The 24,513-nt window shown below is 40.9% G+C and overlaps 1 protein-coding gene across 1 annotated transcript; it reads left to right on the top strand.

Moving 5' to 3' along the window:
- The first annotated feature begins 8 nt into the window (after window positions 1-8).
- On the top strand, window positions 9-23,866 carry ppp2cab (protein phosphatase 2 catalytic subunit alpha b). Its single transcript, XM_078230846.1, has 7 exons — window positions 9-391; window positions 13,576-13,785; window positions 18,309-18,482; window positions 18,879-18,968; window positions 19,055-19,216; window positions 22,001-22,119; window positions 23,023-23,866. Exons 1-7 carry the CDS (start codon window positions 290-292, stop codon window positions 23,093-23,095), a joined length of 930 nt encoding a protein of 309 aa, XP_078086972.1. The 5' UTR covers window positions 9-289; the 3' UTR covers window positions 23,096-23,866.
- The last annotated feature ends 647 nt before the right edge of the window (window positions 23,867-24,513 follow it).

The raw sequence follows: 24,513 nt of genomic DNA, 5'->3' as shown, positions 1-24,513 counted from the left end.
AGAGGACCAGAGCGCGCCTGCGCGGAGTTGCTCGCAGGGTGGCGGCCATTTTGTGGCAGGGAGATCCGGAGCCGGAGGGAAGGAAAGGGAGAGGGCTTGGGATCGGCTCCCACCGGCTCCGCGGCAACCACCTCAGCGGCCTCTCCGCTGCTGCTTATTTGTATATATATTTCAAATAAAGCGGGAGGGAGAAAGTTGCGCGGATCTTGCTCATTGACATAAGATCTTGTGTGAGTCGGTTGCTCCAGCGGCTGATCGTGGGGTTTGGGGGGGGGGTGTGAAGTGAGCCATGGATGAGAAGGCGTTCACCAAGGAGCTGGACCAGTGGATCGAGCAGCTCAACGACTGCAAGCAGCTGACAGAGAGCCAAGTGAAGACGCTATGCGAGAAGGTGAGGGCCGCGGGCCGGCTTTAACTTAATGAAAGGGCGACTGGCTTTCAACCCCCCGCCGGGGTGGCCTAGTTAGCGCCCCAGCCTCGGGAGGGAAATGTCGACCGACTCCAGGCTACAAAGCGGCTTTATCTCCAGCTTTCGTGTCCCCTCCCGCCGCTAACCCTCTGTCTCACCCGAGGATCGTAAGCGATCGATCGGCCGAAGGGTTGAGATGTTGGGTTTGTTTGCCCGGGGCTCCCAGGATGAGGGGAGCCTGAGCCGGCATTTGTTTGGTGCAGAAACTCAACACCTAAAATGGCGCCTTCCGGGGCTGCGCTTTCCAGCGGCTGGAGCGAGCACACCGAGCACCATAAGTCCATTACTGTGGGCGATAATGACTTCAAATTCTGCTCATTCTTTATCCCCACCCTTAACAAATACACAATAAATGCTCATCGTATTTTCTACCCCTCTATATAACTGCACAATACAGTAGAACAATTCGGAATTGGTGTTTTATCGTCTTGGTTTTAAATTTTTCGAAAATTGTAATATATCTTGGGGCGGGGGGGCAGAGAACCGGCTCTTAAATTCGGCATCAATCGGTAGTTTTTTTTGTGTGTGCGTGTCTTTTATGTTAAGGAAAATGTACGATTATTTGAATACGTAACTGGGGAGAGGAGGAGGAAGTGACAAATCATATTGTCTAACCAAATGATGCATCGAGCATCCTAAATGGATTGCACTGGTGAAAGGAAAGAAAATGGTTTTTGGTCCTGCAAATTACAGTGCAGTTCAGTTATTCTAGGGTATCTCCTTATTAAATTATTAATGCCAATGCCATGTATTATGATTGTCCGGAAATATTTCGGTTATTTTGTTCTGATGTGTTTTAACTCACCTATCAGGCCACATTTGGGTTATTCACTGGACTTTTATGGATGCAAATTCATAACTTCGGCAGAGATAATATTTTTGGCACTGAATGCCATTCATTCACTTATCAATAAGTATACCATGGTCTTTTGAAATTATATAATTAAACAGTCGTGCTTGGTATATAAGAAGGAATGCGCTCTAAGACAAATTGATGTAATTGAAGAATGGAATGTACATGTTTGCATTTTCCAGCATACTGTCCTGTTTTCTCTGTAACTTAAATTGAAAACCGTTGAAGCCAGCTTTTTTGACATTGCTACCTTTCAGCATCATGTATCATGCTGTCTAAAAAAAAGCTCGTTGACAGTTTTTAAATAAATCAAGAGGTACACGTTTCACTTGAATGTGGACAATATAAATTTTCTGATGTCAACCCCCATTTCTATTGGATTCAAAATTCAGGATGTGATTTGTCCTGCAAGTAGATTTTTAATGGTTTTTCAGGGGAGTTGAGGCATAGTTACTATTGTAGTAAAAGATATTGACGAGTGGCTGAGCTGATGTAACATTTTGTTGCCTATAATCCCACATGTGAACTTCCTCAGTGAAACATTACAGTATGTCACTGAGCTGCATAAGACATATTCGGTCAGATGATAAAAGGCTTGGTCAAAGGTAGGTTTTAAGAACTGCCTTAAAGATGGAAAGTGAAGAGATATAGGAAGGGAATTTCAGAGCTTAGATCCTAGGTAAGTGAAGCAGTGGCCAGAACTATGTCTTAATTCGAACAGAGGTTTAGATTACGTCATGTTTATGGGTGATAGAATGCTGGAGACCGGTCAGGAGTGTGTTGGAATGGTCAAATCTAAAGATAACAAAGGCATGATTGACAGTTTCAACTCCAAATCAGAAGAGATAGGTAATGTTTCAGAGATGGGAATTGGTGGTCTTAATGTTGGCATGATTGAGGTTGGAAGTTCATTTCAGGAATCAGCTGCATTCAGGCACTGTAGCTGAACATTATTAGTCTTCTATGCTAAAAATATTTTTTATAATACAAAAGCAAAATACTGCGGATGCTGGAAATCTGAAATAAAACCTGAAAATGCTGGCAGAACTCAGCTGGCAGCATCTGTGGAGAGAGAACAGAGTTAATGTTTCAAGTCCATATGACTCTTCAGAGTGAATGTTTTTAAATACAATATTATTTTTACAAATACAAATTGGAGGATTTTGGTCTTGTATACTTATTTTATCCTGCAACCCCTCACTTCTCAGTGAGGGGAGAAATAAATTATTGTGCAGTTTAAGCCAGTGATAGGCAACCTAGAAAGGGTTGATAAAGTAAATGTAGACCAAATACTTGCTCTTATGGGGCAATCTCAAACAAGAGGGTACAGGTTGAGACGGTGGATGAATTTGTGGAACTCGCTGCCCCATAGTGCGGTGGAGTCTGACTCGTTGAATGGTTTCAAGAAGGAGACAGATATATTTCTAACTTTTAAAAAATGGATATGGGGAACAGGTGGATTTGAGATCAGCCATGATCTGATTGAGCCTGCTGTGCCATTCAAAGGGCTAAATTTGTTTACTTCTCTGCTCCTAATTCCTATGTTCCTATGTCGTGAGTGGGCCGCATGAGCGACCCTTCATCTCTGTGGGCTGCATGATTGAAATCTGGCTTGTTGACCCTATGAATGAGATTGAAGGCATTTAATACATGCTAAATATTTCATAACAAATAGTAAGTGCTTAATCATTCATATATTAATAGAACTGTCGTCAACTTCAAATGATAACAAAAGAAATATTTGCACTTTGGACGTAGAGGGAGTACATGGCTCTTATGATCAGTGTTGTGTGTGCAATCAGCATGTACCTCACTTCACTTGCTCTTGCTTTACTTAAGTGTGTATCACTCCAGTCCTCCTGGTAGCAAAATAACTGCGCAGATGGAAATCAGCGGATTGTGGCAACCCTGCTCATGGGCAACAGGCAAAAAAAGGTCTAGTAGGCCGCATGTGGCCCCTGGGCCACAGGTTGCCCACCACTAATTTAATTTTTAAGTGCTAGCTTGGCTCAGTTGCCACAAAGGGTTGGGAGCAACATTCCTTTTAAGATGCACATTACTGAGCAACTACACAAAAAATCTAAAGGGTCGAAACACTTAAACAAATTACAGAAAGATTAGAGTGTGTGTTGGTTAGGGTCTGCACCCCACCCTGACTTGCACACAGAATCAAGGTTTAATGTCAGATGTGCCACTTTTTGGATGAGTCATTAAACTGATGCACTGTCTATCTCTGGGACCATAAGCGTTCAAATTGTCAGTTGTGTTCTCATCTACATTAAACTGGACTTCGTAAATAATTTATCGGATAAAAATTGCTCTGGGGTGTGTGGAGTGGTTTGAAAAGGTGCTGTTTATATATTCTCAATGCATCCGCTTTTAATGAACGAATAAATGGAGTTGAATATTTTAATGCATCAATATCAAGTTACCTCAAATCCAAATTAAGTGCTGTGGCATCAGAGTAAACTTAGTAACAGAGCTTTTCTGTGTCATGAGGTACAGCAATGAACTGCATGGATGTATGTAAGTATGATTGAAAGGGATCAAACCAGTTGAATGACTGCGATAAAATGAGTCAATGCTTCTGCCCTTGCTGGATCAGGTTCATGCTAATGTTATGAATGATTCAGGAAATCATCCTAAAATCAGGATTTTGTCCCATTGACACACATGTCAATGCTACCGCTTATTTTTGTAAATTGCGGTTTCCGTTTGTTTGAAGACCACACATTTGATGTTTTCCGAATGCTTCATCTGTTGGGAGTTGTCCAGTTTTATCAACTTCAAAGAGTATCCTTGAATGACTTAATTTTGAGGTTTTACTGTCCTTTTTAAAAATCTAACCATACGGTTAATATTTAAACTAAAACAAAAAAGCCATAGACATGGCTATAAATTAAGCATAAATGGACTGGATTGCTAGTTTGTTCGCTTGTCATCTTGTTCATTAGTGCAGCCGTCACCAACTTTTTCAACTGAAGAGCCTTTTTAAAAAAAGATTTGCCTAAAATATTTTTAAAATTGGCATTTCTAAACTAAATCTTGGCAAGTTGCCAATTTTTCCTAGTACGTTGCATAATTTGGCATATATAGGTATAGTGTCTCTCATCCAGCTGTCTGAAGACATTTTTAGAATGTGCCATGCATCAATTTTAATTAAGTAATTAAAAAAAAAAATCCTTACCTGAACAATTTGGCTAGGTGCTGCATTGATGCAGTGTGACACCAGACTAGTTATTTGGTTCGCTGCTTGTGCGCTACTCTGTTTTCATGTTTTGAGCACCTCTTAACCTGAACTACCCATGGCCGGAAATGCAGCAAGATCTGAAATTTGTCATGGTCTTGGTCCCATGTTTTGTTGGTTTTCAGGTACTCTACCTGTATCATAAACGGGGTGGGGGGAAGGGGGGCACAACTATCTTTGAATTATAGCATTTAGCATAGGGGAATTTCACAGTAACTTCATTGCAGTGTTAATGTAAACCTTACTTGTGACTAATAAGCTTTTTATTACTTTTGTTAAACTATAATTTTGTCAGCAAAGTTATCTTTAAAGCATACTGCATAGATGCATAGAATTAAGACTTTTTTTGATTATTGATTCTTGTGATTTTATTTTAAAGCTTCTAACACATTTGCAGTAATTACTAACTCAGATATATGGGAAACAATAATGGTCAAAACCATATAAGCAATTTTATGAACCAAAAACTTTCTAACGATAGTGAAACTATACTACTCCAAATTGGTTTATTTGGAGGATAATGATGTTTTTTGTTAAAATTATTTGAAATTGTTAAGTGTGGCATTTGCCTTTTATCCTCACAAAAACATGACTCTTCCTTGATTTAATTTTTTAATGTTTTCATGATAATACCATTCACATGGAAATGGTTGAGAACCACAAATTGGATATTCAAGAGCTACAGGTCGAAGACCCCTGCACTAGTGGATGTTTATTTGGGAAACAGGAAGTAGAATGTTGTCTTTATTTTGGTTGGAGGGAAAGAAGAGGGATATTGTTGAATGTGGTTTGACTGGTACACACGCTTTCTTTTTGTTAGTGGGCAGCTACCTAACGGGGCCAATGGCATAATGGTAATATTACTTGGAGTTACTCACCCACAACTCAACACCAAAATATCTCAGCTGTACGTTGCCCTTATTGGCACACTGGAGCCAAGATCAGGTGTGAAAATCTTCTGCAGAAACTGGCAGGTATCACCTGGGGCAGCAGAACCAATGCACTTCTTCACTAGGCCTGATCTAACCCAATTGCAGAGTGCTGTAGCTCAACCTGGCTTTGGAGTTGTCTCACAAACATAGTAGATATCCAACTACGAGGTTATGAAAATTATTTCTGGAACTTTGAGACTAACGCAGCTTGTGTTAGTACACATTCAGTGAACTTTCTGATTTTGGCAGGGAAAGCATTACCTTCGAAGAATGCTGTCAGCCAATAAACATTCCTCTGACAAAGAAAAAACCCAAAGTCTCACCAACCCATGTAAAATCCTGCAGTCCCTAATGGAACAGACTCCACACCTGCAAACTGATCATAGCCAACTGCAACTCAGTAACTTGTGTGATGAAGCTCCAGGTTTCAACCTGACATGGAAAATCTGGACAACCCTCAACTGCATTAAGACAGGCCAGGGAAGATGTGTCCACTTGATCTACAAGCGAAACATGAAGAATAGTTGAAATTGTGACTGTGGCCATCTAAGTCGGACCATTGTCCACATACTGAACTTCTGCGCTGAGAAATCCATTCTTGGTGGCATTGCGACCATTCACACTGCGTCAGCTGGATTTGTTAAATGGACTGTTAACCTCAACATCAACATCAAACTATAACTGCTTCCCCAGTCAAAAGAGCACATTGAGGGGAGGCAATGGCCTAGTGCTATTATCACTAGACTATTAATCCAGAAACTCAACTAATGTTCTGGGGACCTGGGTTCGAATCCCACCACAGCAGATGGTGGAATTTGAATTCAATAAAAAAAATCTGGAATAAAGAATCTACTGATGACCATGAAACCATTGTCGATTGTCGGGAAAAGCTCACGTGGTTCACTAATGTCCTTTAGGGAAGGAAATCTGCCATCCTCACCTGGTCTGGCCTACATGCGACAGCAATGTGGTTGACTCTCATATGCCCTCTGAAATAGCCTAGCAGGTCACTCAGTTTAAGGGCAACTAGTGATGGACAATAAATGCTGACCAGCCAACGATTTCCATGTCCCACGAATGAATAAAAACAAAATGGAGTAGTAAGCCAGTGACCCTGAATAATGATCTGGGATGTGTTCAAATCCCAGAATTGTGGCAGCAGGTGGAATTTAAAATCAATTAATCTGGAATTAAAAGTTACTTTCAGTAATGGTGACCATGAAAATATCCGATTGCCAGAAAAAGAAAATCTTGTTCTTCAATGTCCTTTAGGGAAGGAAATCTGCTATCATTGTCTGGCCTACATGTGAGTTGGTTAGTATCTTTGCCACAGTTGTGAACACATCAGTTTAATATTGTTAAAAGGATTAATATCTATACAAGTTGAGCTCTGTCGTCAGGGCAGGCTCTATGGGCCGAATGTCGTCATCCTGCATTGTAGGGATTCGATGAAATGGTTACAGTATGTTCAGCTATGTCATTACCAGGTCAGAATTCTCAGTGTTTTGACTGGGAAGCTAAATTTTGTGATTCCTTGGAAAGGTAAAGAAATTCCTAGCAGTTCAGGATCACTGAAAATTTCACACTAAATTAACATGCCTGGTAGTGTTTTTTTATTTTGAGCCAACTAAATAAGTATATTCCAAAGCTATAAATTAATAATATTGGGGGAAAAATGTGAAATGTTGAATAATTACGTGACCATGACATTTAACTTTTAAGTTAGTCATAAACAATTAGAAAGGCAACTAGACTATTTTGTTCTGGGTAATTCGCTTGTAAATGTTTTTAGTGCCAAATAAGGTGCGACTAATCTGGTTTATTCTTCTGTTAAGAAATGTGCCATATTCCATTTTGTGACTCAGCTAAAATTTGATAAAACTTGCTTGGGTAGTGTAGGTGGATAAGAATTGAATAGTATTTTCCAACCTTTTGGGAGTTTAGAGTTTCTGGATCTATCAGAGTGCCAGCTGGTGTCTCAAATTAGCTATATTTTGGAGGTGTCATTGTGTGTTCTTGAAAATGTGTTTTGCTGTTAGGTTACAGCTGGATGCCACGCTTTGGTTTTTTTTAATCCCATGGACTGGCTTATGTGTTTTCCATATTCAAAGTTTAAAATTTTGTTTTGTTTTCTTACCAGAATGTAGCACTTCATACAACTGTCATTGTATTCTTTGTCAATTAGATGCCTAAATAACTATCATGTCCTCTTACATCTTCTTTTCATACGTACTTGTACGAGTGTAAATTTGGATACTCAATTCCCCTAGGTGGTTATGCAACAAAACCCTGCAAGATGTTACTACCCACTGAATCAGCACTTTAACAAACCACCCTTAGTTTTTACCTCTTTCATCCCTTCTAAATTTTAAAAAATCCTGCCTCAAATCTGGTCCAATAGTGTGTTATTTCTGTTGTATATTATTGAATGTTTTCTCGGGAATGCTGATGCCTGTGATATCTGGAACTAACTTTCAGAAGTTCAGGAAAAAAATGCCTTAGTGTGGAAATTTTGCCGGGGTTTCCTTGCACCAAAAAATTAAAAAGACACTAATTTAATGGTGATTTGTTCAAGCGATGATTAGGACATGCTAATCCACCTAGGACTCATTCCAGAATGAATTGGAATTGAAGGGCGCAACCTCAGGCTAAAGGGACGATCTTTTAAAACAGAGATGAGGAGGAATTTCTTCAGCTAGAGAATGGTGAATCTGGAACTCTTTGCTGCAGAAGGTTGTGGAGGCCAGGTCATTGAGTGTCTTTAAGACATAGGTTCTTGATTAATAAGGGGATCAGGGTTATGGGGAAAAGGCAGGAGAATAGGGATGAGAAAAATATCAGCCATAATTGAATGGCGGAGTAGACTCGATGGGCCGAGTGGCCTAATTCTGCTCCGATGTCTTATGGTCTTATGGAATCTTGGAAACTAGTAGGAGGCCTGCACCCAGGAGGAAGAAAGGTGTTAGAACAAAGAACAATACAGCACAGGAACAGGCCCTTCGGCCCTCCAAGCCCGCGCCGCTCCCCGGTCCAGGATTGAATCCTGAATCCAGGATCCCCGCCCAATTTTCCAGCCTATCTACATACCAATATCCTATCCACCGAGCTGTCCCTCACAGCTACGATGCTTTGTTCATCACAACCTATTAACTCACCCCCACCCCCCTATTCCAGACCATGTGATCCCCAGGGAGAGGCGAAAACCCAGAGTGAAAAACCCCAGGGCCAATATGGGGAAAAAAAAATCTGGGAAATTCCTCTCCGACCCCCTGAGGCGATCGAAACGAGTCCAGGAGATCACAATGGCCCTGATCGGAATATGCTTCCCAACCCTAGTCATTTCCACTTCCATGAACACCATATGAATTCCCTGCCCCCGAGACAGGTTCCCAACTATCCGCAGTCTCGCTCTGTACTGGCACCAGCAAGATGATCATAGAATGAAGCCTTGAAACGAGAAACAAGGAACAATTAGCCCGCGCCGCTCCCTGGTCCAAACTAGACCACTCTTTTGTATCCCTCCATTCCCACTCCGGTCATATAGCTGTCTAGATAAGTCTTAAACGTTCCCAGTGTGTCCGCCTCCACCACCTTGCCCGGCAACACATTCCAGGCCCCCACGACCCTCTGTGTGAAATATGTCCTTCTGATATCTGTGTTAAACCTCCCCCCCTTCAAAGAACAAAGAACAGTACAGCACAGGAAACAGGCCTTCGGCCCTCCAAGCCTGTGCCGCTCCTTGGTCCAACTAGACCAATCGTTTGTATCCCTCCATTCCCAGGCTGCTCATGTGACTATCCAGGTAAGTCTTAAACGATGTCAGCGTGCCTGCCTCCACCACCCTACTTGGCAGCGCATTCCAGGCCCCCACCACCCTCTGTGTAAAAAACGTCCCTCTGATGTCTGAGTTATACTTCGCCCCTCTCAGCTTGAGCCCGTGACCCCTCGTGATCGTCACCTCCGACCTGGGAAAAATCTTCCCACTGTTCACCCTATCTATACCCTTCACCCTATGTGTTACTACATAAATGTTCCTGATCAGTGATCACGATTCTATAGCCTTGGTTTGAAATCTTTTAGTGATATGGGATGTAGGAGTTGACTGGAAAATGTGGATATATGTTTTGGGGACTTGAACATGAAATAAAGAAAAAAAATGAAAAAAGGAAATACATGCATCAATATGGCCTGATCACACTGTGGCCACTGGATGTCTCAAAGTGCATTACAATCAGTGAAACGCTTTTTGAAGTACTTGTCATCATCATCGGTTGTCCCTTGATTTGAGAGCCATGTCTACAGGGTCATGCATTTCCGCTGCTCTTAACCTGCAGATCTTTGGATACATGGGGCAGGATGTTCCAAAAGCTAATGGGATCTGGAATGCAGGATTTGCATCCTTTTCTTGCCAATGCTACTGCAGCTCTGCCTCATCATTAAGGCGTTTGCACTTAAAGCATGATGTAGCTTGATGAACAAGCTCTTGCCATTTTGAGTAATTGGTAATAAACCCTTCCCAGTCATTAATATCAATGCTGTCATGTTTCAAGGAGAGCTTTCAGAGTGTCTGTAGCCTTTTCTTTGATTTCCCGGAAAACCAGCCATTTGGGAGTTTAGAAAACAGGCCTGGCAGGGGAGATACTTTTTGGTTACCTGGACAGTGTTCAGTCCATCATAGTTGATTTTGCAAGAGTTTTGCCTGAATGCATGTGGAGATGGCATCAAGAAGGATACTAGTGTTTGCTTAACTATTCTTCCATTAAATCCAGAAGAATGGAACCATTGCTTTTGGAATTTCTCCACTATTATGTGTCACTGAGAGAGAGACCAGGTCTCGATAAAGCATAGGAGTATGGTGACAGCAACTACTCCTACACCAGGACAAGATATGGGAAGTTCTCAGCATATTTCAGAGTCAGTCCTTCAACATGGCAGATGGAATATTTGGCTGACCGCAAGTCTGGATTGATCTGAGTTTTGTTTTGGCAATATTCAAGGACACGTGTGCATCTGTTGTATATAAGATTGTAGAGATCGTGAGTGGCGTGCAAATCTGATGCAGAGTGGGCAAAAACATCTGCAAACTGTAGATCATGTATGCCTATGGTGGTCAGTTTAGTTTTGGCATGGAGATAAGAGGTTGAAGTGTTTTCCATCAAGGCAGTATTTAATACTCACACCAAGCAGTTGATCTTTGAGATGAATAGACACTGTCAGATTGTAAATAGTTTGGGGGCTATCACTCAGCCTTGCTTGAGCACCTGGAGGAAATCCACACCGACACAGAACTCCACACAATCACCCAAGGCTGGAATTGAACCCAGGTCACTGGAGCTGTGAGGCAGCAGTGCTAACTACTGTGCCACCCTGCTGCCCTAATAGAAACTGGGACACAGAACTGACCTCCACTTATAATCAGAACCATAGAATCCCGACAGTGCAGAAGAGGCCATTCAGCCCATCGTGTTTGCGCCAACTCTCCAACAGAGTATCTTACACAATGGCTCTCCCCCACCTTATCCCTGCAAACCCACACATTTTCCATGGCTAATCCATCTAACCTACGCATCTTGGGACACTTAGGATAAGTTAGCATGGCCAATCTACCCAACCTGCACGTCTTTGGAATGAGGGGGCAACCTGAGCACCTGGAGGAAAGCCACGCAGACACGGAGAATGTGCAAACTCCACACAGGCAATCACCCGAGGCTGGAATTGAACCCGGGCCATGGCGCTGTAAGGCAGCAGTGCTAGCCACCGCCTGTGTAAAAGGACACACTACTGGCATGTTGGAACCTGCGTAGGCTACCTGCGTAGCTTCCCATCAGAGAATTGAACCCCAGCCTCCCGTATAACAAGTGGGAACTCGAACCACTATACTAATGAGGAACTGCGTTGCTTTCTGTTCTTTCCGGATGGCCATTGAGATTATTGATTGTGTTCATTTTCTTTGACTTCAAAGATGGTGATCTCAGAGGTTGGATCCCTCGGAAACCTTTTCTAGCCCCTTATCTATGTGGGCTATCCTGAAGAGGATTGCTCACTTACAGATGCTGCTGCTCAAAGGTATCTCTGTCCTAACATGGAAGGAGCTGTGTTCCGAAAGCTTATGGTATTTGCTACCAAATAAACCTGTTGGACTTTAACCTGGTGTTGTGAGACTTCTTACTGTGCTTACCCCAGTCCAACGCCGGCATCTCCACATCATGACTAACATGGATGTCCAGCAATCTTCATGCATCTGTCACCTTAGTGTACATTGTTGACTTGGGTCTCCCAGGTTTACAATCCTGTCGCCGTCGCCAAGTTTCCACCGCTACATGGCAAATGTGCCCTGGTATAAACCTGCACATTTGGTGCCCCAAGATTCCCACATTAAACATTGTTCACACGATCGTGATAGGTGGGTGGTCAGGCTTAGATGATGCATCAAAACATGACCATGATTATCTTGCCGCTGCAGCCGCCTTCTGCCTTTGCAGCTGGTACAATGCAGTCTTCCTTCACTTGTTCTACTGGGTGAAGATTTTTGGACCACATTTTGGCAGCTCCTACCCAGCCGTGCCACTGTGGACAGCATTTCTGAAAGGATTGTTGAAGCGCAAAAACCTGTCCAATGCAAGGTGGTGATCCAGTGAGGGTTTTGAAGTGTCGTCACTATTGTAATATAGGAAGCGCAACAGCTAATTTACGCTCAGCAAATTCTCAGACACATTACTGTTTTTATGAAGTTGATTGAGGAATAAAAATTATTCAGGACACACAGGATAACTTCCCTATTTTTTAAAAATGATGCTATTGGATTGTTTAAATCCACTCAAGCAGGCAAATGGGGCCTCATTTTAATATCTCATTACAAAAACAACACTTAGTGCAGTGTTCCCCCACTACTGCACTGCAGTGTCACCCTTGATTTTTGTGCTCAAGCCCTTAGAGTGGGACTTAAAGCCTGAACCTTGTTATTCAGATGTGAGTGTGCTACCAACTGAACCATGGCTCAAAATTAATTTTGTTCCCCAGTGCCAGATCAGTTACCCAATTGGTGCCTTCAATACCATCAACTAAATATTCATATCATGATTAAACAATTTTAGACAGCACTGAAGCCTAAAAATATTCATGAGTTGGCACTCTTTATGCTGTATCTCTGACTAAATTTAGCATTCTAAAAATATTCATGCTCGTTAGCAACTCATTGAACCAGCAGATCTTTGATGGCCATGAGATTTACAAAATCTTTAGAAGTGCAGGAATCTGAAAGGGCAATCTGACACTCCAACTTTTACAATGTACAAGAGGGAAAATGGTGTATGTAATCCTGGCAGTCAGTATCCATATTCACTTGTAAAAGAGTTGGTAGTTGGTTCCTGGGAAGTGTTAATTTATTTATCATGTTCTCCAACTGCTACTGATGAGAGGCTTCATTTGTTCCCTTGTTATGTCCCGGGAAAGTGCAGTGCCAAACATGGGAATTTATCAAATGGTGTAACCGAATACTACACCAGCATGGTGACATACATTGTTTAAAAATAAAATTAACTTGGTGGTACTCATCAATTGGGAGTAAACATTAGTAATGACCATTAATAAAAATGTGATAAATATTTGACTTTCAGAATATTTTTCTTGTTGAGAATCACCGAATCCCTACAGTACAGAAGCACTAACAACAATCCCACCCGGACCCAATCCCCGTAGCCCCATGAATTCATTTTGCTAATCCCTCTGACACTAAGCGTCAATTTAGCATGGTCAATCAGCCTAATCTAATCTTTGGAGTGTGGGAGGAAACTGGAGCACCCGGAGGAAACCCACGCAGACACGGAGAACGTGCAAATTCCACACAAATGGTTACCCAAGGCTGGCTAACCACTGCCATCGTGCCGCCCCAGTTGAAAATCTAAAATGCATCTTTAAATACTTTAATCTTGAAATTAATATTAGTCATTTAGTCTCAACTGATATGTTATATTTTTGGAAATGCTGAATATTACTGTTAAAATGAACAACTGAGTTGCTCTATTTAGTTGTGCTAATATATGAGCTAATTTCTTCAATTTTGTTTTTTGTTTAGGCTAAAGAAATCTTGACAAAGGAATCAAATGTGCAGGACGTACGATGTCCTGTCACAGTCTGTGGGGACGTCCATGGGCAGTTTCACGACCTCATGGAACTTTTTAGAATTGGAGGCAAATCACCGGACACAAATTATCTTTTTATGGGAGATTATGTTGACAGAGGTTATTATTCAGTCGAAACAGTTACACTCCTTGTCGCTCTTAAGGTATTGATATTCTTTTATTCTACGTTCTAACATTTTCTGGTTGATTCTATGAAGTCTGTCTTTCCGTAAAATATAGGAAATATGTGACTGCAAAGTTTGTACTTCGAATGATATGTTCAGTAAGTATTTTGGATAACGATCTCTGACTTCCATATATATTTAGCTAAGGTTATAGCATTTGTAGAACACGGTGCTCTAATACCTTGGATTGAGTTTATGAAGTAGAGTTCTTGAATATTTAGTGCTAAAGGCAAGCTTCTGTGTTTTAATTTCAGTTTGACATGAAAGTTTAGTACGTTGCCTACTTTTTGAAACTCAGAAACAGTCATTTGTCTCAACAGTTTCATGCGATATTTATCTTGTACACAGGTATATTAATCAATGTGACTACATTGGCACAATACATCATTGTACAATGGAGTGACACTGGGATCTGTGATTCTTCACTTGGGATTCAATTAGTCAATTTGAGATGGCTGAAAGGCAGATGTCTACTTAGCCCAAGGAAACTTTTTTCAAGACATCACTGTAGTTAGATTTCTACCTGGTGTAGTCTAAAAGTTATAGATAACTCTTTTGCTGTCACCAAAATGAAACTATTGCTTCATATTGAGAAAATATGGCGGGGTTTCTGAAGATAGTTAGAACTATGTCAGTAATTTCCTAGACTGAGGCAGGTTTAGGCCTTAAGTGTATGGGGCAAAGTATTTCCTTCCTTTCGAGGGCTCTTTTTGAATTTTTTTCCAGGGGCACGTTAGTTCTAAAGATTTTAAGTTAAAAATCAAACTTCTCTAAGCATGAATGAGCAAATTTACTCTATGCCTCCATTAAAGGATATCAAAGAAGCAAGAGATTCTGTGCTGACCAGGCAGCCCAAGAATCCAACAACAATTAAGCAGTTTTCCTTAATTCACTCTCCACCTTCCCATCTCATCCCATCATCCTCAACTAGCTGATATTAAACCAAAAATGAGGTCTGAAAGGTCGGGCTCCACTGGACTCCCAACATTTTCTGCGCATAAAAGCTTTTTTCAAAAAGAAGGGAAAACGGGTACAGCGATGCCTCCAAAAAAGACTTGAATAGAATACCTACAGTGCAGAAGGAGGCCATTCGGCCGATCAAGCCTGCACCAACAGCAATCCCAACCAGGCCCTATCCCTGTAACCCCATATGTTTACCCTACTAATCTCCCTGACATCCCCCTAACACTAAGGAGCAATTTAGCACGGCCAATCAATGTAACTCGCACATCTTTGGGCGGTGGGAGGAAACTGGAGAACACGGATGGAAACCCACATAGACACGGGGAGAATGTGCAAACTACACACAGACAGTGACCCAAGCTGGAAATTGAACCTGGGTACCTGGCGCTGTGAGGCAGCAGTGCTAGCCACTGTGCCACCGTGCCGCCTGTCTGTACACACAGATATCTAACAGGGGTGGCCAAACTTCCTAAACCGAAGAGCTGCATATGGTGATCTTCAGATGTTTGAGAGCCGCAAGACATGAGCAAACTTTACAAAGGCTAATTGCCACTGTAGAAGTCTTCTCCTTCCTGGCCGCAAGTCTTTTAAAATCCGGCTGATATGTTGTCTGAGCTCCTTCTGTAGCTCTATCAGGTGTTGACTTACAAAGACTGCACACTGATTTGGCTTTGCAGACTTCATTATGGAGTACAGCAATATGTTGTGCCGAAAATTTAAATGAGTCACGCACTAGTTTTCATGAGATGTGGAAAGCTTGTTTCTGGCACATGCTTCCAGAGCTTAATTGTGGATTGCAATTTATGCACCATCCCTAAGCTCTGGTCCTCCTGGAAATCCAATAGTTCAATTTTTACAACAGATGTTTCTGTAACCAGAGGTTTGAGAATTGGCCAACCATCATTGACCCCATCAGCCATGGAAGGGTTTACAATAAAAGTGAAACAGGTTTGATGACTTGCAGAAGTTGAGATCCTATCAGGAAAATTATCAAGCGGGCCTTGTTCATTCTTTGAATTTTTGATCTTTTACATCAGTATCAGGAAATGTGTTTACCCTCCTAAGATGGGGAAAGTGGTGGAAGCTTCATGACATTATGTCTCTGCAAAAACCTTACTTTATTCTGGAAGCTGAAAATTGTCTGAGGAAGAGCAGAAGTCTTCTGGCGTGCTCAGTTGAGAGTTTTTAAAAATGTTTTATAATATCATTAAGAGACTGCTTCCTTTCACCATCCCCAGCTGTGGATAGGATCTTTTCTTCAAGAAAGGCAATAATAGGTTCCAATAGTTGCACAAACCTACTCCTTGCTAGTTAACAGCCACCTTACAGTGCAGTCGAAAGAAATGTCACCAGGTTTGTCTTTAAGATCCAGCTCTTCAATAACATTTTTGAACTGTTGGTGAGTCTTTCCATTTCATAGGAATTAGGATCAGAAGGAGGCAAATTCAGCCCTTCGAGCCTGCTCCGCCATTCATTTAGATCATGGCTGATCTCTCCCTGGTCTCAAATCCACTTCCCCACCTGTTCTCCATATCCCTCTTTCCATTTTATTAGAAATATGTTTATCTCTCTCTTGAAACCATTCAACAATTTCAGGAACTTTAAGGACTGTTTTCATTACAGTTTGTACTTTAAGTTTATTCATTAATCACAAGTAAGGCTTACATTAACACTGCAATGAAGTTACAGTGAAATTTCCCTAGCCGCCACAGTCCGGCGCCTGTTCGGGTCAATGCACCTAACTGGCATGTCTTTCAGACTGTGGGAAGAAACCGAAGCACCCGGAAGAAACGCACACAGACACGGGGAGAATGTGCAAACTCCACACAGCCAGTGACCCAAGGCCAGAATTGAACACTGGTCCCTGGCACAATGAGGCAGCCGTGCGAACCACTGTGCTACCATGCCACCCCATTGAATATCTGGCTGTTAGATGTTCACGACGAATGATGTAATAAATATGGAGAAACTCCAGAAATTTGAGATCACTTTGCAAGTGTGCAATTAGGCCTATATTTTTTCCCACCATTTCAGGTGTTCCATCTGTTGCCTCACTGATGAATTTATCCTTGGTACTCCACCTTTGTCAACGCTCTGTCAAGTCCAATTTTTTTTCATGTTAGCACTCAGTTTCTTTTAGAGCCACTGAGTCCAGTGTTTCTTCTTTCACGATTGCAGCCGAGGAAACATAAACAAATATCACCGGTTATAAGTTTTTGTAACTGTGTTGATGCATCGAGCTAAGCCGAATACGTGAGAATTCTGCAGTTCTTTTGTATCTTGCTTGCAAAATCAGTGCTGATCTGGGAGATGTGCCACTGTGTGGTGTGAAATTGGAATTTGAGATATCATTTGCTGGAGTTTTGTGTTGTTTGGATCTAAAACTGTAGCATCTGCAGCAATATTCTTAACAAATTCTCTGAGTATGGACATTGCGAGCAGTATTCCATGACATAACAAAACCAGCTTGGGTTACTGTGCCAGCTTCCTTACTGAATGTTGAAAGGAGTGACTGCTGGCTATTTAGAGATGATTTTAACATGTTAAATTGATTTTCCGTAATTCTGATTTGGGGGAATTCTCAAACGAAAAGTTTTTGTGGTGCGTTTCATAGCACCATTTCAAGTTATGGCTTTGCAGCGAATGAGTGATACGTTGCTGATAAGCCACATAGGTTGCTCGCTTTAATGGTGAATGCAAAGTTTTCTTCCCGCTCTGACTTAAAATTTCTGTTTTCATCTTCATACCATTTGACAATTTTCATTTGCAAAGTTTACACAGGGTTAAGTTTATGAACTGTAAACACTTGTATCCTGAACATATCACAAAGATATCCAATCTTAACTTTTGAAGACCCTGTCTTGGAATTTTCTTGATAACTCAGTCCAATTTGGACGGTTTCAGTCTTGCTTTCCGAGATTATGTTCCCTGGATTAACTCAAGCATCATATTACAAGGACAATTTTAGCTATTCAGCCATGCCAAGCAGAACATTACCGCTCCATCTCTCTCTCCTCCACTCCCCACCCTCATCCTCCCCATGTTTCTCCTGTGGTGCTACTCCAGCTCCTCCAAACACAGATTGCCTCCCTTCTGCACTTGCTGCTCCTCCAGTTGTAGATTCTGTCCCTGAAGGAACAAGACGATTGGGAGAAAAGGAACCTATGATTGGAGGAACCATAATTTGAGTAAATATTGTACAGGGGCAACCTTGCTTGAACTTGTGTCCCCACCTTTGCTTTTTCGCGGGCTACTTGTGACATTTTGAGGATGAATTCGCCCTCTGCCTCCATGTCTTTTGAGGCCTGCTCAGGTGGATGGTAGCAATTCAGGATGGCTAAATGCTGATAGTATTGATTTCCGGGGAATTAATTTTGCTTAATTTTTGTAGGTTTAAAATAAAATTTGCATTTTTACTATATGAAGATGATTTTTAAATAAATGCACAGAAACTAATGCGGAATTATAGCATTCCTTTTTATTATCAAGGACTAGATGTTGTATGTTGCTTTACTGATGTAAAGGTGATTTTGTTTCAGGTGCGTTATCGTGAACGTATCACGATACTTAGAGGGAATCACGAAAGCAGACAAATTACACAAGTATATGGCTTCTATGACGAATGTTTAAGGAAATACGGAAATGCCAATGTGTGGAAATATTTTACAGATCTCTTTGATTATCTTCCACTCACTGCCTTGGTTGATGGTCAGGTGAATACTTTTCAATATGTTCCATAACCCAGGCCAGACACTGAAGTCTATCTGAGTAATAGTGTTTTATAAAAATCTTTGATTAGAATTGGTAGATAAAATAAAAATCAAATACATTTGTAACTAACATGATTCATAAATGTCATTGTTGAATTCTTTTATTTACAATGGATGCCAAAAGATTACTTGCAATGGCACATGGTTCCACCCTTATCTGCTGCTCGCACAAAGCAAAAATCTTTTGCCATGATTTTAAAAGTACACAGTTATGGATATATGTGTCTATGTCTAGTAATTATCCCTGTTGGAATATTACATTCTAATGGCTTTAGTAATATCCTTTTACAGGCTGGCATATATCTTTAAAATAAATGCTGCTTCTGTTCTTTTCCTTAGATTTTCTGCCTCCATGGAGGCCTTTCTCCTTCTATAGATACACTGGATCACATTCGAGCACTCGATCGTCTTCAGGAGGTTCCACATGAGGTATGCTTTCAGAATTGTTAACGGTATTAACTTGCTGGTTGTTTAATGGATATTTTGATTCTTATTATTTCCTGTTGTGTTTTCAGGGTCCAATGTGTGACTTGCTATGGTCAGATCCAGATGACCGTGGAGGTTGGGGTATTTCGCCTAGGGGTGCTGGTTACACCTTTGGTCAGGATATTTCTGAGACTTTTAATCATGCCAATGGCCTTACATTGGTCTCACGAGCTCACCAGCTGGTAATGGAGGTACATGGCACTTTTTAATACTTTATATCTATCTACTGTCCACTCTCTTGCATTAACTAAAGACAAATAACATTTTGTGGTTGTAAGGAAGTGAACTATGACCCCGCAACCACTAACATATGAAAACACCAGTCAGAATAAAAACCGCTAATCCATCAAACCTTCCCCACTACTAATTACTGGAGCATCATGGCTCGATACTTCTGAAGCTGCAATCTTTACCGTATTCAGCTCCGTCTTGAAGGCACACAGAGAGTCAACATATATTACACAAACTGACAATACACTCCAGAGGCTATTCCCTGAGAAAGGAAGAACCACCTAACATCCAGTCGATTGCTAATTTTTTGTAGTCCACCCTAATCTGTGAAAATGCAATGCTTTCGCGCCCTTATTTTACAAATCTCTTGTCACCTCTGAGTCTGCATAGTTCTAGAGTAAATAGAATCACTTCTTTGAACCAATCTGCAAAACAAAGATTCTTTAAGCTAGGAATATTCTCTTGGCTCTTGTCTGAACATTTTCCAAGGCCACGTACAAGCTATGTAAGGATACCGAAACCTAGGCTTAGTACTATAGATATAGCCTACCAGTGACATACAAATGGCCGAATGTTACCTGTTTGATTTGAAGTACACAGTTCTGTTAATGCGACCCTATATATTCAGTTAAATAAAAGCAAAATACTGCAGATGCTGGAAAGCTGAAATAAAACAGAAAATGCTAGATAAACTCAACATGGGGAGGCAGGCGATAGCCTAGTGGTATTATCGCTAGACTATTAATCCAGCTAATGTGCTGGGAACCCGGGTTTGAATCCCGCCATGGCAGATGGTGATGATCGTACCAACCGACTCAAGAACAGCTTCTTCCCTGCTGCTCAGACTTTTGAATGGACTTACCTTGCATTAAGTTGATCTTTCTCTACACCCTAGCTATGACTAACACTATATTCTGCACTCTCGTTTCCTTCTCTATGAACGGTATGCTTTGTATAGTGCGCAAGAAACAATACTTTTCACTATGTTAATACATGTGACAATAATAAATCAAATCAAATGGGATTTGAATTCAATTTTTTTTTTAAATACCTGAAATTAAGAATCTACTGATGACCATGAAACCATTGCGAATGTCGTAAAAACCCATCTGGTCCTTTAAGAAAGGAAATCAGCCGTCCTTACCTGGTCTGCCCAAATGTGACTCCAGGGCCACAGCAATGTGGTTGACTCAACTGCCCTTGGGCAACTAGGGATGAGCAATAAATACTGGCCAGCCAGCGACGACCATGTCCCACGAATGAATAAAAAAAAGGTCTGGCAGCATCTGTGGAGAGAGAAACAGTTAATGTTTCAATTCCATTTGACTCTTTGACACAACAGGGCCATATGGTTATATATTCCCTCTTTGCTTTAGCTACATATTTGCTGCATTGCTTGATCAATATAACATCAGAATGATTCTGTTCTGTTATTCATCCTATGAGATGAAGTTTAGCTGACAGCCCATTCCAGGCTGCCTCTGAGTACATTAATAGCAATTAGCAATGCTAACTTTGTGTCTATGGACGTTTCCACAATGTAAATTTACAACTGATGGGGAGACCCTCTGACACTCCTCTCCTAATGGGAGAGGAATTTTGCGCAATGTCTTATTATACCTCCTTGGTAATTGTGAGTGAGCTTGTTGGTGGAATGTATTGGAAAAAAAATATTTTGGCGAGGTGGGGAAAACAAAAGTGATTGGGAGTTGGCGACGAAGGGTCATCCAGAATCAAAATGTTTGCTCTATTCTTTCTCCACAAATGCTGTCAGATCTGCTGAGATTTTCCAGCATTTTCTGTTTTTGTTTCAGATTCCAGCATCTGCAGTATTTTGCTTTTATCTTAAATGATCGTGAACTGGGATTGAGATTTGAAAACTTTGGCAATTTCTCCTCAATGTTTCTATCAGCAACTGAACACCTTAGCGTATTGTCTCATTTGCTGTTGATTGACCCATGCTGTGCTGCTCTTTTCTCCCTGTACAAAAATGCATTTTATTCTTCTGTCGCAATTGAGGTGGCAGGTACTCATCTGGAAATAGCGTAGTCGCGTTGGTCACAGCTTGGAATTTGGCAGTACCTATCGTGTAGTCACTGTAATGGAAAGATCACGCTGTCTCCCTGACATGCAGAGTCTCTCAGTTGCTGTCGGTCAGGTCTCTCCCGGTAGTGGGGTTGGACAGCAACTAGGTGGAGAATTTCCTGGGTCCTGGAGGTCCCTCCAGGGAGAGGGTGGTTTCATTGGTGGACTTGTGGCCAGGGGCCAGGGGCCACAAGTGACAGGTTGAAGCGTGGGCAACAGAAGAAGGAACATGAGAGTGCAGCACAAGGTCTATGTCAGTGCCAGTAATGGGGAAACCAAAGTATGCATTTAGCTGCTATGAACAGTCGTAACACAGAATCTGTCTTGAGTTCAAAAAGTCCCCTGATGTTGAAGGTGTCATTCATGATTTGGATGGCAACGTGATTTGACATTCACATGTTCGAGTAGAGTTAGCAACAGGAATTCTATGAACTCACTGGCTGTTGATATTTTAATTTATTTTGCGTGTTGAACAATGGTGGTCTACTGTATTGGAGCTTGTTACTTTTAACATAAGCTTTTTCTTTTGGGTTCTTATGTTTGGTGCCAGTGCAATAGTCACTGAAATAGAACCTTCATGCGTTCAGTGTACTTTTGCTGTTTTCGAACAGACTATCAGTTTTGTTGCAGAATACTAACAGTTGAATTTTCTTTACTAGGGATACAACTGGTGTCATGATCGCAATGTAGTAACCATCTTCAGTGCTCCAAACTACTGTTACCGCTGTGGTAATCAAGCTGCAATAATGGAACTTGATGATACTCTTAAATACTCTTTGTAAGTACTTGAGATTAAATATTATATATTGCTCTTTGTAGAAGCTATATTAAGACTAGTATTTTTTGTTGCAGCTTTTTAAAAAAAACTTCCATTAAACTGTAATATCATGGAAGTTGGGTGAAAGAATTGATCCCAGGGTGAGAGTTGAACAAATGTATCATTTTGTAATTAAAAAATTGAAAACCTGCCAATACTATCAGTGATCTTCCAGTTTTAATTCTGTTAAGTCAGCCTCGTAATCCTTTTTTGATGAGTTCCCCAAATCATTGCAGTGGGAGTGCAGGTTTGTGGGGTTTTTTTACAGTGCGAAATAGTTGTTATCCTGTGAGATGTAACTCCTTTTGCCTGTTCCTCATTCACTCACTGGTGGAATGGGGGAGGGAAAGAGAGAGTAACTGTTTACCCTCAATAAATGTTAAGACTTCAGCTTTGACTAGCCTTTTTATTGGCTGCACTTTTCTAGGTGCTGCTGCCACTAGCCTCGTTGATTCTGCAGCTCCGTGCCTGTCCAATGTCTCCCCACCAGCTCCCCTTTCTTTCCTGAGCCCAATCTTCAATTTAAGTGGGATATTTCTTAGTACTTGGATCAGTGATACTTTTAACTTAACCATCAGCATGACTTAAAGTTGTTGCTTGTTAGTTTTAAGAAAACAGCTATTTGCGTGTATATTTAGCTCTTGCTTTTAGGATAGAAGAAATAAGACATGTTTGTTTGCTTGTTTTCCAACCTAATTTCAACTGTCATAATGTCACATGACCAGATTTGTGTCCTATTTTGTGGCCATTCACATGAGCATTTGCATCTGTGTCCTTGAGTGGAATGTGTGACAATTGATTTTAAATTGTGCACTTAAACTACATACTTGAATGTTAAAATGTTTGTTTATCCCACTTCAATAGCCTGCAGTTTGATCCAGCGCCTCGCAGAGGTGAACCACATGTTACCCGCCGCACCCCAGATTACTTCCTGTAAAATCTTATGTACAGTATTGCCATGAATTAAAAGTTGGCCTGACAACATTGGAAGAGCAACAGTAACTTCAAATTGCAAGAAAGAGTCTCGAACATTCAGAAACCTGCTGTCTTCACGGACCAAAAGACGTGCCATAATAAATACAAGCCTCAGTCTGCGAATATCACACTTCTTTTTGAGCACCAGTTCATCAATGCATGCTGATGTGTGGAAGTTATGGGTTGAGAGCCATGGTTTGAGCCTAGACCTGTTTGTAGTTACTTTTGCTTTTTTCCAGAGATTGCAGAGATAAAGATGTAAACATTAAAACCTGCACCTCGTGATAATTTTTCATTTAGCTATAGCGTTATTAAGCATGACTTGTAGAGAAAAAAATAGCAGTAAACAATCAATGGAGCTTAAAAGAACATTTGAAAGTACAAAGGCCTCTTTATTTGTGAGAGTACTGAAATCTTGTTTCAGGGAATACTGTTTAATTTAATTCTGTCTCTGTTTTTCCACTTATTTTGTCATAATGTCCATATCTGATTTAGTTGTACGGAACAAATCATTCTTTTCTCTTTATAGAATCATGGCAGAGCTCCGCTACTTGCTGTTTTTCATAATAAACTTGTGACCTAAGAATTTAAATATTTCAGATTTTAATTGTATTTGGGATCGAAGACATAATGCCTTTATGTAAAATGCTACACTAACACACATTTGAGTTTTTAAAAGTGTATGTGTATTGAAGGCTCCAGGTTCAAATAATAAAGACTGAAATTACTCTTACAGGGTATGTTTGTGCATTTGAGAGCAGGCTGACCAAGCCCATTGGCATCTCTTCAATTTCCCAATGAAACGTGATTATAGTTTATGATGAAAATGCATAACGTAGTACATCAGTATCCAATGTAAAGTTATGTAAATTCACTGTTCATTGACTACTGTAATCGCTGTTGCATGTGTTGTAATTAGTTTTGAAGCACCAAGACCACAGTCAGTATTATAGTTCCTCATGGTTGTCAAAAGCCAAACCACCTTCAAATATTTTTCCGGTGTTAATTTATCAAACAGATTGTTGCCCTGACTTCCAAAGACAGAATATTCAATTCTTATTTTATATTAAGTTAAATCCAGGACAATGCAATCTCAACAAAAGTACACAATCCGCCTCAAATACAATGCCTGCCTCTGTATGTTTGAGTGGTTATGCTGGGTTTTTCTTTTCCTGGGGCCCTCTTCATGGCCATGTATTCTGGATAGGCAGAGCAAGACTTTTTTTTTGCTTTGGCAGATAGTTCATTTATTCATGGGACCATGGAATTTTGGTTGAGGTGCCATATCCTACAATGCTGTCTTGAGGTTTTATTAGTGACTGGCCCGATATTTGGTTTTATCCTTTGTGTGTTCGTATGCATTCTCTTCTATTATCTGTG

Source organism: Mustelus asterias, chromosome 16, assembly GCF_964213995.1.
Source record: "Mustelus asterias chromosome 16, sMusAst1.hap1.1, whole genome shotgun sequence".
In the NCBI taxonomy this organism is placed as follows: domain Eukaryota; kingdom Metazoa; phylum Chordata; class Chondrichthyes; order Carcharhiniformes; family Triakidae; genus Mustelus; species Mustelus asterias.
This window is presented reverse-complemented; position numbering and strand designations above follow the sequence as displayed.